This window comes from Xenopus tropicalis, chromosome 2 (genome assembly GCF_000004195.4).
Source record: "Xenopus tropicalis strain Nigerian chromosome 2, UCB_Xtro_10.0, whole genome shotgun sequence".
In the NCBI taxonomy this organism is placed as follows: Eukaryota; Metazoa; Chordata; class Amphibia; order Anura; family Pipidae; genus Xenopus; species Xenopus tropicalis.
In genome coordinates this window covers 179,056,417-179,069,668 of record NC_030678.2, presented here as the reverse complement: position 1 = coordinate 179,069,668, position 13,252 = coordinate 179,056,417, and the positions used below count along the sequence as shown (strand labels likewise).

Below are 13,252 nucleotides of genomic sequence, written 5' to 3'. Positions count from 1 at the left end.
CAGTGGCAACTGTAGGTCCCCCCAGTAACACCCCCATATAACTGCTCTGTAGAACTACAACTCCCAGAAACCCAGTGACAACTGTAAGGTCTCCCAGTAACACCCCCCCATATAACTGCTCTGTAGAACTACAACTCCCAGCAACCCAGTGACAACTGTAAGGTCTCCCAGTAACACCCCCATATAACTGCTCTGTAGAACTACAACTCCCAGAAACCCAGTGGCAACTGTAAGGTCCCCCAGTAACACCCCCATATAACTGCTCTGTAGAACTACAACTCCAGCAACCCAGTGACAACTGTAAGGTCTCCCAGTAACACCCCCATATAACTGCTCTGTAGAACTACAACTCCCAGCAACGCCAGTGGCAACTGTAAGGTCTCCCAGTAACACCCCCATATAACTGCTCTGTAGAACTACAACTCCCAGCAACCAGTGGCAACTGTAAGGTCTCCCCAGTAACACCCCCATATAACTGCTCTGTAGAACTACAACTCCAGAAACCCAGTGGCAACTGTAAGGTCCCCCAGTAACACCCCCATATAACTGCTCTGTAGAACTACAACTCCCAGCAACCCAGTGACAACTGTAAGGTCTCCCAGTAACACCCCCATATAACTGCTCTGTAGAACTACAACTCCCAGCAACCCAGTGGCAACTGTAAGGTCTCCCAGTAACACCCCCATATAACTGCTCTGTAGAACTACAACTCCCAGCAACCCAGTGGCAACTGTAAGGTCTCCCAGTAACACCCCCATATAACTGCTCTGTAGAACTACAACTCCCAGAAACCCAGTGGCAACTGTAAGGTCCCCCAGTAACACCCCCATATAACTGCTCTGTAGAACTACAACTCCCAGCAACCCAGTGACAACTGTAAGGTCTCCCAGTAACACCCCCATATAACTGCTCTGTAGAACTACAACTCCCAGCAACCCAGTGGCAACTGTAAGGTCTCCCAGTAACACCCCCATATAACTGCTCTGTAGAACTACAACTCCCAGCACCTCTGTAGGGCCTTTGTAGTTCTCTATCCCAGACCAGTACAAGAATTCCGGGCCCCCCGGTACCAGTACCAGCGCCAGACGCGGCCGACTGACAGGTACCGAGCAGGGAAACAAAAGCCCAAGACAAATGGTGGGGAGGAGGAGTTAATAACATTTGAGTAATGGGGGGCTGTCACCGGGATAAACTTTTTCCAATAGCGGCGACAGAAAGATATTTCCCCGATGAGTGACCTTCTCCAGCTGAGACGCCGCCGCCGCGCCAAGCGCCATTTATCAGATATTATAGGGCAAGGCTGGCTAGTGCCGCCGGGGGGGGGGTCCTGCCCAGGTGTCTCTTCATTGGCCGCGGCTGACTAATGACCCAGTCTATTAAGGGGTCTTAAGGTTGGACCCCCCTCGGCACAAGCACAATAGCCTGACTGCCTCCCATTAACCCCTCCTGTGCCCATCAATAGCCCATTGTTCCTTCCTGCTGAATTCTCTCATTGTCATGGCAGCTCCCCATAGAAACAGCCAAAGTTCTGTGAGACCCGGAGATTTCCTCTCCCCCCCATCACAGGTATAAGGATCTTCTGTCTGCTCCATTCTCTTATGGACTCAAGCACCCACCATGCACTTCCACTCGGGGGCACCCTGATCTGTAGCACCCACTGGGGAACCAACAGTGCATGGAAATAGCCCCGCCCCTCTCCCACCTGCACATCCACTGTACCCCCCCAGATACCCAGGGAACCCCCTGTACCTCCCCCCGATACCCAGGGAACCCCCTGTACCTCCCCCAGATACCCAGGGAACCCAACGTACCCCCCAGATACCCAGGGAACCCCAGTTGGGATTGGTTACACTGGGGAAGGGGCAGTTAAGGGGGGGTCACTATATATAAATATATAAGGGGGGGCAGTAATGAAATAGAGAAAGTACAGGGAAGAGCGACTAAGCTGATAAAGGGAATGGGCTCAGTTATGGGGAAAGGCTGGCCCAGTTGGGATTGGTTACACTGGGGGGGGGGGGCAGTTAAGGGGGGGTCACTATATATAAATATATAAGGGGGGGCAGTAATGAAATAGAGAAAGTACAGGGAAGAGCGACTAAGCTGATAAAGGGAATGGGCTCAGTTATGGGGAAAGGCTGGCCCAGTTGGGATTGGTTACACTGGGGGGGGGGGCAGTTAAGGGGGGGGTCACTATATATAAATATATAAGGGGGGGCAGTAATGAAATAGAGAAAGTACAGGGAAGAGCGACTAAGCTGATAAAGGGAATGGGCTCAGTTATGGGGAAAGGCTGGCCCAGTTGGGATTGGTTACACTGGGGGGGGGGGCAGTTAAGGGGGGGGTCACTATATATAAATATATAAGGGGGGGCAGTAATGAAATAGAGAAAGTACAGGGAAGAGCGACTAAGCTGATAAAGGGAATGGGCTCAGTTATGGGGAAAGGCTGGCCCAGTTGGGATTGGTTACACTGGGGGGGGGGGCAGTTAAGGGGGGGTCACTATATATAAATATATAAGGGGGGGCAGTTATAGGGAAAGGCTGGCCCAGTTGGGCACAAATATAAAATTAATCCAAGGAGCTGATTTGTTTCTATACTGCAAGTTGGGCACCAGATGGCCAAGGTGTTTGGGGGTGTATATGGGAGCTGCTGGGGATGCTGGGTATTGTAGTTGTAGAGGAGCCGGCTGCAGGGGGAGCTATTGGGGCTGTTCCTGCTGGGGATGCTGGGAATTGTAGTTGTAGAGGAGCCGGCTGCAGGGGGAGCTATTGGGGCTGTTCCTGCTGGGGATGCTGGGAATTGTAGTTGTAGAGGAGCCGGCTGCAGGGGGAGCTATTGGGGCTGTTCCTGCTGGAGCGGGCTCGCTGCCGGTTCTTTATGAAGGTTTAATATCCGACTGTTCCAATCGATCAGCGCTTCCCAGTCAGGTTCTATCAATTATTGCTGCAATTAGTCAACTCGTCAAAGCATTAACAGGGGATTAAGCTAATATTGCGCGGCGGCATCGATCCGAGCTGCAGGGAGCGCTGTCGTGTGTAAGCGAGACAATGGATGTGTGGCCCCGAGGCTGTCATCATGCCGCGCCCGGGGACAGGTTAAGAGCCGCACTCCTACCATTACTCTTGTCAGGCCTCCCCGGCAGCACCGGGGCCCCCGCTCATGATCAATGCCCTTTATATGCCGGGCAGATGGGCCTCCTCAGGTCACCGGCGCAGCTTTAACCCTTCCTGCGCCAGATACTGATGACTGGATGCTGGCTGTAATGGTTCCCAAGGAGCCATGCATAATGCATCTGAGTGTTGGCTGCCGTGCTCTCTCCCACATACAGCAGCATGGGTTTCCCTCCAGCTTCCCTGCTTATTTACCCAGGGTACCACTGGTGCCCATGCTCCGCCCACAACTTGCGCTTAAACCTCTGGGCACTTTTCTATGTGTTTGAGCGCCCCTGAAGGTAATGCAATTATGTGTAAAAGCCATTAGGGTAAATAATTTGCCCCTTAATGTGCCCCACCTTAATTGTTTGCCCCCGTCTCTCCCTAGGAGCTAACCCCCAGCAGAAGAATGACATGGGACATACCCCCATAGACTACGCCCGCGAGGGGGAACTGAAGCAGCTGCTGAGAGGCTGGGAGAGTCGGGTAAGGTCCCTGCGCGGCCCCCCGGTACCCAACCCCCCAGCACCCCCCACACAGGCCCTTCAGATACAGCTGGTGGCTCTGGGGCCAAGTGATCATTGGGGGGCAGTTACCCCAGGACTAGTTACCCTCCCTTCCTAGTGCAGGAAGCTGCCATTAGTACTACTGTCAGTGTGTTACCCCCCCAGCCAATACTGGGTCATATGGTACAGGGGCAATACTGGGTCACATGGTACAGGGGCAACTCTGAGTCACATGGTACATTGTGAGCTGGTACCACATGGCCATGGCACATTTGTAGAGTGCCAGGCCCTTCAGTTGGCAGATCCAGTCCTGACCTGTAGGCCTGATATGTATGTAGGTGTGTATGTATGTATGTAGGTAGGTATGTGTGTATGTATGTAGGTAGGTAAGTATGTTTGTGTGTATATATGTAGGTAAGTTGGTATGTGTTTATGTATGTAACTAGGTAGTTATGGGTATAGTTTGGTAAGTATGTATGTATATAAGTAGGTATGTAGGTATGTATGTGTGTAGATAGGTAGGTATATATGTAAGTAGATATATATTTTGGTAGGTATGTATGTATGTAGGTAGGTATATATATATGTAGGTAGGTATATATGTTCGGATAACTTTATATACCCAGTCAGGGTAGGTTGGGGCACGGGTGCCAGTTTAGTGAATGAGGCCCTGTACACTAATGGGGTAATACTAATAAAATGGGCATTTCTGCCCCGGCTCTGTGCCCCATGGATATGCCTTAAGCTCCGCTGAGCAGTCAGACGTGGGGCTGCCCGACCGGCCGCCGCTGCCTTTCTCCCTGAATCCCAAGAGCAAACGGGCGTCACCCGGAAATCCCCTTGTGCGGAAGCGTTTGTCCCGCCCCCATTCTCACGCCGGCTTTACTTGCCCTTTAGCCCGGGACTCGAGCCCTAAGCGCAGCTGCCCATCTCCATCACTTCCATATTTATATGTTTATACCATTAAAGGGGAAGTTCACCTCCACAAAAAGATGTTCTCAACCAACACAAATAGCAAGTGCTGTCTAATATGCCCCCCCACCTCTACCAGGAGTACCAGCAAATACACTCCCCCACACACAGGAAGTAGCGACACCTGTACCAGCAAATACACTCCCCCACACACAGGAAGTAGCGACACCTGTACCAGCAAATACACTCCCCCACACACAGGAAGTAGCAACACCTGTACCAGCAAATACACTCCCCCACGCACAGGAAGTAGCGACACCTGTACCAGCAAATACACTCCCCCACACACAGGAAGTAGCGACACCTGTACCAGCAAATACACTCCCCCACACACAGGAAGTAGCGACACCTGTACCAGCAAATACACTCCCCCACGCACAGGAAGTAGCGACACCTGTACCAGCAAATACACTCCCCCACGCACAGGAAGTAGCGACACCTGTACCAGCAAATACACTCCCCCACACACAGGAAGTAGCGACACCTGTACCAGCAAATACACTCCCCCACACACAGGAAGTAGCGACACCTGTACCAGCAAATACACTCCCCCACGCACAGGAAGTAGCGACACCTGTACCAGCAAATACACTCCCCCACACACAGGAAGTAGCGACACCTGTACCAGCAAATACACTCCCCCACACACAGGAAGTAGCGACACCTGTACCAGCAAATACACTCCCCCACACACAGGAAGTAGCGACACCTGTACCAGCAAATACACTCCCCCACACACAGGAAGTAGCGACACCTGTACCAGCAAATACACTCCCCCACACACAGGAAGTAGCGACACCTGTACCAGCAAATACACTCCCCCACACACAGGAAGTAGCGACACCTGTACCAGCAAATACACTCCCCCACACACAGGAAGTAGCGACACCTGTACCAGCAAATACACTCCCCCACACACAGGAAGTAGCGACACCTGTACCAGCAAATACACTCCCCCACACACAGGAAGTAGCGACACCTGTACCAGCAAATACACTCCCCCACACACAGGAAGTAGCAACACCTGTACCAGCAAATACACTCCCCCACACACAGGAAGTAGCGACACCTGTACCAGCAAATACACTCCCCCACACACAGGAAGTAGCGACACCTGTACCAGCAAATACACTCCCCCACGCACAGGAAGTAGCGACACCTGTACCAGCAAATACACTCCCCCACACACAGGAAGTAGCGACACCTGTACCAGCAAATACACTCCCCCACACACAGGAAGTAGCAACACCTGTACCAGGAAATACACTCCCCCACACACAGGAAGTAGCGACACCTGTACCAGCAAATACACTCCCCCACACACAGGAAGTAGCGACACCTGTACCAGGAAATACACTCCCCCACGCACAGGAAGTAGCAACACCTGTACCAGCAAATACACTCCCCACGCACAGGAAGTAGCGACACCTGTACCAGCAAATACACTCCCCCACGCACAGGAAGTAGCGACACCTGTACCAGCAAATACACTCCCCCACGCACAGGAAGTAGCGACACCTGTACCAGCAAATACACTCCCCCACGCACAGGAAGTAGCGACACCTGTACCAGCAAATACACTCCCCCACGCACAGGAAGTAGCAACACCTGTACCAGGAAATACACTCCCCCACGCACAGGAAGTAGCGACACCTGTACCAGCAAATACACTCCCCCACGCACAGGAAGTAGCGACACCTGTACCAGGAAATACACTCCCCCACGCACAGGAAGTAGCAACACCTGTACCAGGAAATACACTCCCCCACGCACAGGAAGTAGCGACACCTGTACCAGCAAATACACTCCCCTACGCACAGGAAGTAGCAACACCTGTACCAGGAAATACACTCCCCCACACACAGGAAGTAGCAACACCTGTACCAGGAAATACACTCCCCCACGCACAGGAAGTAGCGACACCTGTACCAGCAAATACACTCCCCCACGCACAGGAAGTAGCGACACCTGTACCAGCAAATACACTCCCCCACACACAGGAAGTAGCGACACCTGTACCAGCAAATACACTCCCCCACGCACAGGAAGTAGCGACACCTGTACCAGGAAATACACTCCCCCACGCACAGGAAGTAGCGACACCTGTACCAGCAAATACACTCCCCCACGCACAGGAAGTAGCGACACCTGTACCAGGAAATACACTCCCCCACGCACAGGAAGTAGCGACACCTGTACCAGGAAATACACTCCCCCACGCACAGGAAGTAGCGACACCTGTACCAGGAAATACACTCCCCCACGCACAGGAAGTAGCGACACCTGTACCAGGAAATACACTCCCCCATTCACAGGAAGTAGGGACACCTGAGTACCAGGAAATATTTTCCCCGTGCACAGGAAGTAGTGACACATGAGTACCAGGAAATACACTCCCCCATGGGCAGGAAGTAGAGGCACTCACCCGAGTACCAGGAAATACACTCCCCCATGCACAGAAAGTAGAGACACTCACCCGAGTACCAGGAAATTTACTCCCCCATGCACTGGAAGTAGAGACACTCACCCAAGTACCAGGAAATACACTCCCCCATGCACAGGAAGTAGAAACGCTCACCCAGGAAATACACTCCCCCGTGCACAGGAAGTAGACACTCACCCAAGTACCAGGAAATACACTCCCCAGTGCACAGGAAGTAGAGACACCCAAGTACCAGGAAATACACTCCCCAGTGCACAGGAAGTAGAGACACCCAAGTACCAGGAAATACACTCCCCAGTGCACAGGAAGTAGAGACACACAACCAAGTACCAGGAAATACACTCCCCCGTGCACAGGAAGTAGAGACACCCGAGTACCAGGAAATACACTGTGGGTCACCTGTATTCTACCCTCCCTAGATGGAGGCACCAAGAGGGAGATGAGATGAGGAACCTTATATTTGGGGAGAATTTATTAAAAATCATTGAAAAAAGGCAAATGATCCCTCCAGTTAAAGGGGTTGCTCACCTTTGAGGTAATGTTTAGTTTAAAGTAGAGAGTATTATTACTTGTGGTTTTTTAGTTATTTAGCTTTTTGTTCAGCAGCTCTCTGGTTGCTAGGGTCCAAATTGCCTTAGCAACCAGGGAGAGGTTTAAATGAGCGACTTGTATACGAATAGCAGAGGGCCATAAAATAAAAATAAGTAATTAAAAGTAACAATAAAACTGGAGCCTCACAGAGCAATAGGGATTGGCTGCCGGGCCCAATATATAGGGAACCCGCAGGCTGCCACTCTGGGCCGGTTCCGTATAGGGCACAGTGTATTGCAGTCTGTGTGTGTGGGAAGCAGAACCGGAACAGAATGGGTTCAGCACAGAAGCCCCTCCCCCGGCGGAGAGGAGTGCGGGGGGCCCGGTGGCGCCCAGAGGGGGAGATATACGAGGGGTCGGGCCGGAGATGGATCTGCTTATGAAGCCATAAAGCTGGGTGACAGGGGCGTGTGATGGAGAGGCAGCCGGGGGGGACACACGCTTGGCAGCGAGCGATTCTGCCGCAAAACCCACCCGGGATTCCTGCCGATTTATGGCTCATTTTAATCACAGAGTGAGAATGAATTGGCGGGAGTGTATCGGGCGGCCCCGGCCCATCCATTTTATTTCCATACACACTCACAGTTGTTTGTTCCACTCGTCTCCCCTTTAGGCGCCGTTACCATAGAGTTCCAGAGATGTGTGACAGGAATATGTGTGGGAGCGGCCATACTGGCGCCACTCAGCCATAGACCCTGATGGAACAGCGCCCCCTAGAGGCGGAACTGGAGTGGGAAATGATGGGAAACTGGATGTGCTGCATTACTGAGGGGCCCCGTAGCTCCTGTGTGAGGCACAGGGGGGGGGGGGGTCCCTCTGTTCTTTTTGAAAATGTTTTGATCCATTGAACAGATCCGGCTATGGGGCCATTTGGTAATTGCCTACACTGACGCCTCCCGGGGTCTAGGGAACGCCCCAAGCCCCCCACATTTGGATTGTGAAGGTAGAACAAACATTTTGGGAGTGACAGCTTGGCCTGAGTAGGCCCCAACCCTGGCACTGGCCCCAACCTTGGCACGGGCCCCAACCCTGGCACGGACCCCAAGCCTGGCACGGGCCCCAAGCCTGGCACGGGCCCCAAGCCTGGCACGGGCCCCAAGCCTGGCACGGGCCCCAAGCCTGGCACGGGCCCCAACCCTGGCACGGGCCCCAACCCTGGCACTGGCCCCAAGCCTGGCACTGGCCCCAAGCCTGGCACGAGCCCCAAGCCTGGCACTGGCCCCAACCCTGGCACGAGCCCCAAGCCTGGCACTGGCCCCAAGCCTGGCACTGGCCCCAACCCTGGCACGAGCCCCAAGCCTGGCACTGGCCCCAACCCTGGCACTGGCCCCAACCCTGGCACGGGCCCCAACCCTGGCACGAGCCCCAAGCCTGGCACTGGCCCCAACCCTGGCACGAGCCCCAAGCCTGGCACGAGCCCCAAGCCTGGCACGAGCCCCAAGCCTGGCATGAGTGTTTGACTTCTTTGGTTCAGTTCTCGGCTACTTCCCAGAGAAGCCACAGAGGTTTAACTTACTCTTTTGTCCCGGCAGTTCCAAGAGGAGCAGAGGAAACGGGACATGGAGGAGAGGAGGAGGTTCCCCCTGGAGCGGCGCCTGAAGGAGCACATTGTGGGCCAGGAAAGCGCCATCGCTACGGTAGCAGCAGGTAGGCTATAGGCATTTAAAGGGGAAGTAATCCCTTTCTGGGGCAATTTCCATTTCTGGAGGCTTTTACACACTATTGGAAGTGCAAGATAATATTAAAAGTGCTACAACTGGCGGAACCGCTTCTGCCCCAGGTTGGTGGGAGTCGCATCTCATGGTGCAACAGAACCGCTTGGCCGGGGCCGTTTTTACCCCTCTGTATAACCTGTAGGCTCAGTGGGTATATTCATGCTAATGATAATCTCAGTGCCAAGGGCAGAGCTGCGCATTGCTAGCTGTGCAACAGGACGGCAGGGGCAGCTGGAGGTTACACATTATCACATAAGGGATCTGTGGCTTTGTGCTCAGGCATCTCCTTATTGTACATACATAATGGCCCTCTGGTCGCTCTCCAGCAGCCTCGCCCCGGCCTTCCGGTGAGACTTATTTACACAACACTCAGAGACTCGCGCGCCATTGTACCCTCTCAGCCGTGCAGTCACGCGTGAACCCGCACACGTGACACATGTTGTTATGCACACGCCATCCCCTAGCAATAACACTTCCCTACAGTACATTAATACATTGGTGCAGTATAATATATCATCTGGCCCAGTCGGCTCTGCGCCGTCTCTATCTAATATACTGCCGCAAAGAAGATTGATGCTCCTACAGCCGGCAAATATTACAGGGAATATTGCTGAGAAGAAATTGACAAAAAGCCGTTGTATATTACTGTGAGCTGCTCTGTAATGTGTATTAGCATCTCGGTGCCTCTGTACTGCGACTGCCGGGCCCCTCTGTACTGCGACTGCCGGGCCCCTCTGTACTGCGACTGCCGGGCCCCTCTGTACCGCGTATAGACTGCCGGGCCCCTCTGCACTGCGTATAGACTGCCGGGCCCCTCTGTACTGCGTATAGACTGCCGGGCCCCTCTGTACTGTGACTGCCGGGCCCCTCTGTACTGCGTATAGACTGCCGGGCCCCTCTGTACTGCGTATAGACTGCCGGGCCCCTCTGCACTGCGTATAGACTGCCGGGCCCCTCTGTACTGCGTATAGACTGCCGGGCCCCTCTGTACTGCGACTGCCGGGCCCCTCTGTACTGCGTATAGACTGCCGGGCCCCTCTGCACTGCTTATAGACTGCCGGGCCCCTCTGCACTGCGTATAGACTGCCGGGCCCCTCTGCACTGCGTATAGACTGCCGGGCCCCTCTGTACTGCGTATAGACTGCCGGGCCCCTCTGCACTGCGTATAGACTGCCGGGCCCCTCTGTACTGCGTATAGACTGCCGGGCCCCTCTGTACTGTGACTGCCGGGCCCCTCTGTACTGCGTATAGACTGCCGGGCCCCTCTGTACTGCGTATAGACTGCCGGGCCCCTCTGCACTGCGTATAGACTGCCGGGCCCCTCTGCACTGCGTATAGACTGCCGGGCCCCTCTGCACTGCGTATAGACTGCCGGGCCCCTCTGCACTGCGTATAGACTGCCGGGCCCCTCTGCACTGCTTATAGACTGCCGGGCCCCTCTGCACTGCGCATAGACTGCCGGGCCCCTCTGCACTGCGCATAGACTGCCGGGCCCCTCTGCACTGCGCATAGATGCCGGGCCCCTCTGCACTGCGCATAGACTGCCGGGCCCCTCTGCACTGCGTATAGACTGCCGGGCCCCTCTGCACTGCGTATAGACTGCCGGGCCCCTCTGCACTGCGTATAGACTGCCGGGCCCCTCTGCACTGCGTATAGACTGCCGGGCCCCTCTGCACTGCGTATAGACTGCCGGGCCCCTCTGCACTGCGTATAGACTGCCGGGCCCCTCTGTACTGCGTATACACTGCCGGGCCCCTCTGCACTGCGTATAGACTGCCGGGCCCCTCTGTACTGTGACTGCCGGGCCCCTCTGCACTGCGTATAGACTGCCGGGCCCCTCTGTACTGTGACTGCCGGGCCCCTCTGCACTGCGTATAGACTGCCGGGCCCCTCTGTACTGTGACTGCCGGGCCCCTCTGTACTGCGTATAGACTGCCGGGCCCCTCTGCACTGCGTATAGACTGCCGGGCCCCTCTGCACTGCGTATAGACTGCCGGGCCCCTCTGCACTGCGTATAGACTGCCGGGCCCCTCTGCACTGCGTATAGACTGCCGGGCCCCTCTGCACTGCGTATAGACTGCCGGGCCCCTCTGCACTGCGTATAGACTGCCGGGCCCCTCTGCACTGCGTATAGACTGCCGGGCCCCTCTGCACTGCGCATAGACTGCCGGGCCCCTCTGCACTGCGCATAGACTGCCGGGCCCCTCTGCACTGCGCATAGACTGCCGGGCCCCTCTGCACTGCGCATAGATGCCGGGCCCCTCTGCACTGCGCATAGACTGCCGGGCCCCTCTGCACTGCGTATAGACTGCCGGGCCCCTCTGCACTGCGTATAGACTGCCGGGCCCCTCTGCACTGCGCATAGATGCCGGGCCCCTCTGCACTGCGCATAGACTGCCGGGCCCCTCTGCACTGCGCATAGACTGCCGGGCCCCTCTGCACTGCGTATAGACTGCCGGGCCCCTCTGCACTGCGTATAGACTGCCGGGCCCCTCTGCACTGCGTATAGACTGCCGGGCCCCTCTGCACTGCGTATAGACTGCCGGGCCCCTGTGAATAGGGCTGGGGTACAAGTGTACATCACGGAGCTGCTGATTGGCTGAAGGTTTCGGGCCCAGTGTCAGAGCCCAGAAGAGACCGGGTCCCGGCCCAGTAGTGCCCATGCCCGCGGGTGGCAGTTGATGGATGGGCAGTGTCCCGTAACATTAGTGCTGCGCTCTGTGCGCTTCCTGATTGAATTATGGGAGCTGTGGCCCCTCCCTCACTGCCCCGGGCCCTCTCCTCTCCCAGCAGATTGGAGCTGTCGGTGCTGGTTCTGCCTCCGTCCCGGTTAAGTGGAAGGGAAGGTTTCTCATTATCTGCTCTGGGTGCTGGTACCCCCCCCCCCTGCACTGAGGGGCTGAAGGATCTTGGGGGGCACAGAATATGGGGTGCCAATAAGAGAAGGGGGTGGAGTGAGGAAGAAGCAGGTAAAACAAATGAAGGTGATTGGACTGTAAGTAAAGCCCAGGGCCGAGGGAATAAGCCCCCCTGTCTGGGGATTGGCCCCTGGGGGTTCCATGTAACACGGGGGGAGCACTCATTTCCTTCCCATGATTCCATTTGCTTTACATGCAGATGAGCAGAGGAATACCTGATATGGAGCCCTGGGGGGGGGGCAGGATGCCTTCAGATTGTTTAACTGTCAGGTGACAGCTTGAGACCCCCCCCCAGTAAGGGATCCATTTCCACTTTCCTGTTTTGTACATAAAACCCTGACATCTGCCCCCCCCCCCCCCCCCCCAGCCAAGTGCGGCTGCAGCCTGAGCAACAGATGGACTCCCCCCCCATGTACATGGACTCTCCCCCCCCCATACACTTGGACTCTGCCATGTAAAATGGCATCTCCTACCTCTCACCTTGAACAGCTCCCCCCTGTACCCCTGTACCCCTGTACTGTATCCCCTGCCTGTAACTCCCTGCACCCCCAGAACCACACTATTACCCTGTACCCCTGTACTTTATCCCCTGCCTGTAACTCCCTGCACCCCCAGAACCACACTCTGTTACCCTGTACCCCTGTACTTTATCCCCTGCCTGTAACTCCCTGCACCCCCAGAACCACACTCTGTTACCCTGTACCCCTGTACTTTATCCCCTGCCTGTAACTCCCTGCACCCCCAGAACCACACTATTACCCTGTACCCCTGTACTTTATCCCCTGCCTGTAACTCCCTGCACCCCCAGAACCACACTCTGTTACCCTGTACCCCTGTACTTTATCCCCTGCCTGTAACTCCCTGCACCCCCAGAACCACACTCTGTTACCCTGTACCCCTGTACTTTATCCCCTGCCTGTAACTCCCTGCACCCCAGAACCACACTCTGTTACCC

The 13,252-nt window shown here is 55.3% G+C and overlaps 1 protein-coding gene across 1 annotated transcript in view; it reads left to right on the top strand.

The window, feature by feature from the left end:
- clpb (caseinolytic mitochondrial matrix peptidase chaperone subunit B) overlaps positions 1–13,252 on the top strand; it is a 51,159-nt gene that overhangs the window by 17,948 nt on the left and 19,959 nt on the right. Inside the window, exons 6-7 of the mRNA XM_031897429.1 lie at positions 3,541–3,638; positions 9,197–9,311. Coding sequence (XP_031753289.1) covers positions 3,541–3,638; positions 9,197–9,311 — 213 coding nt within the window. The remainder of the gene's footprint in view (positions 1–3,540; positions 3,639–9,196; positions 9,312–13,252) is intronic.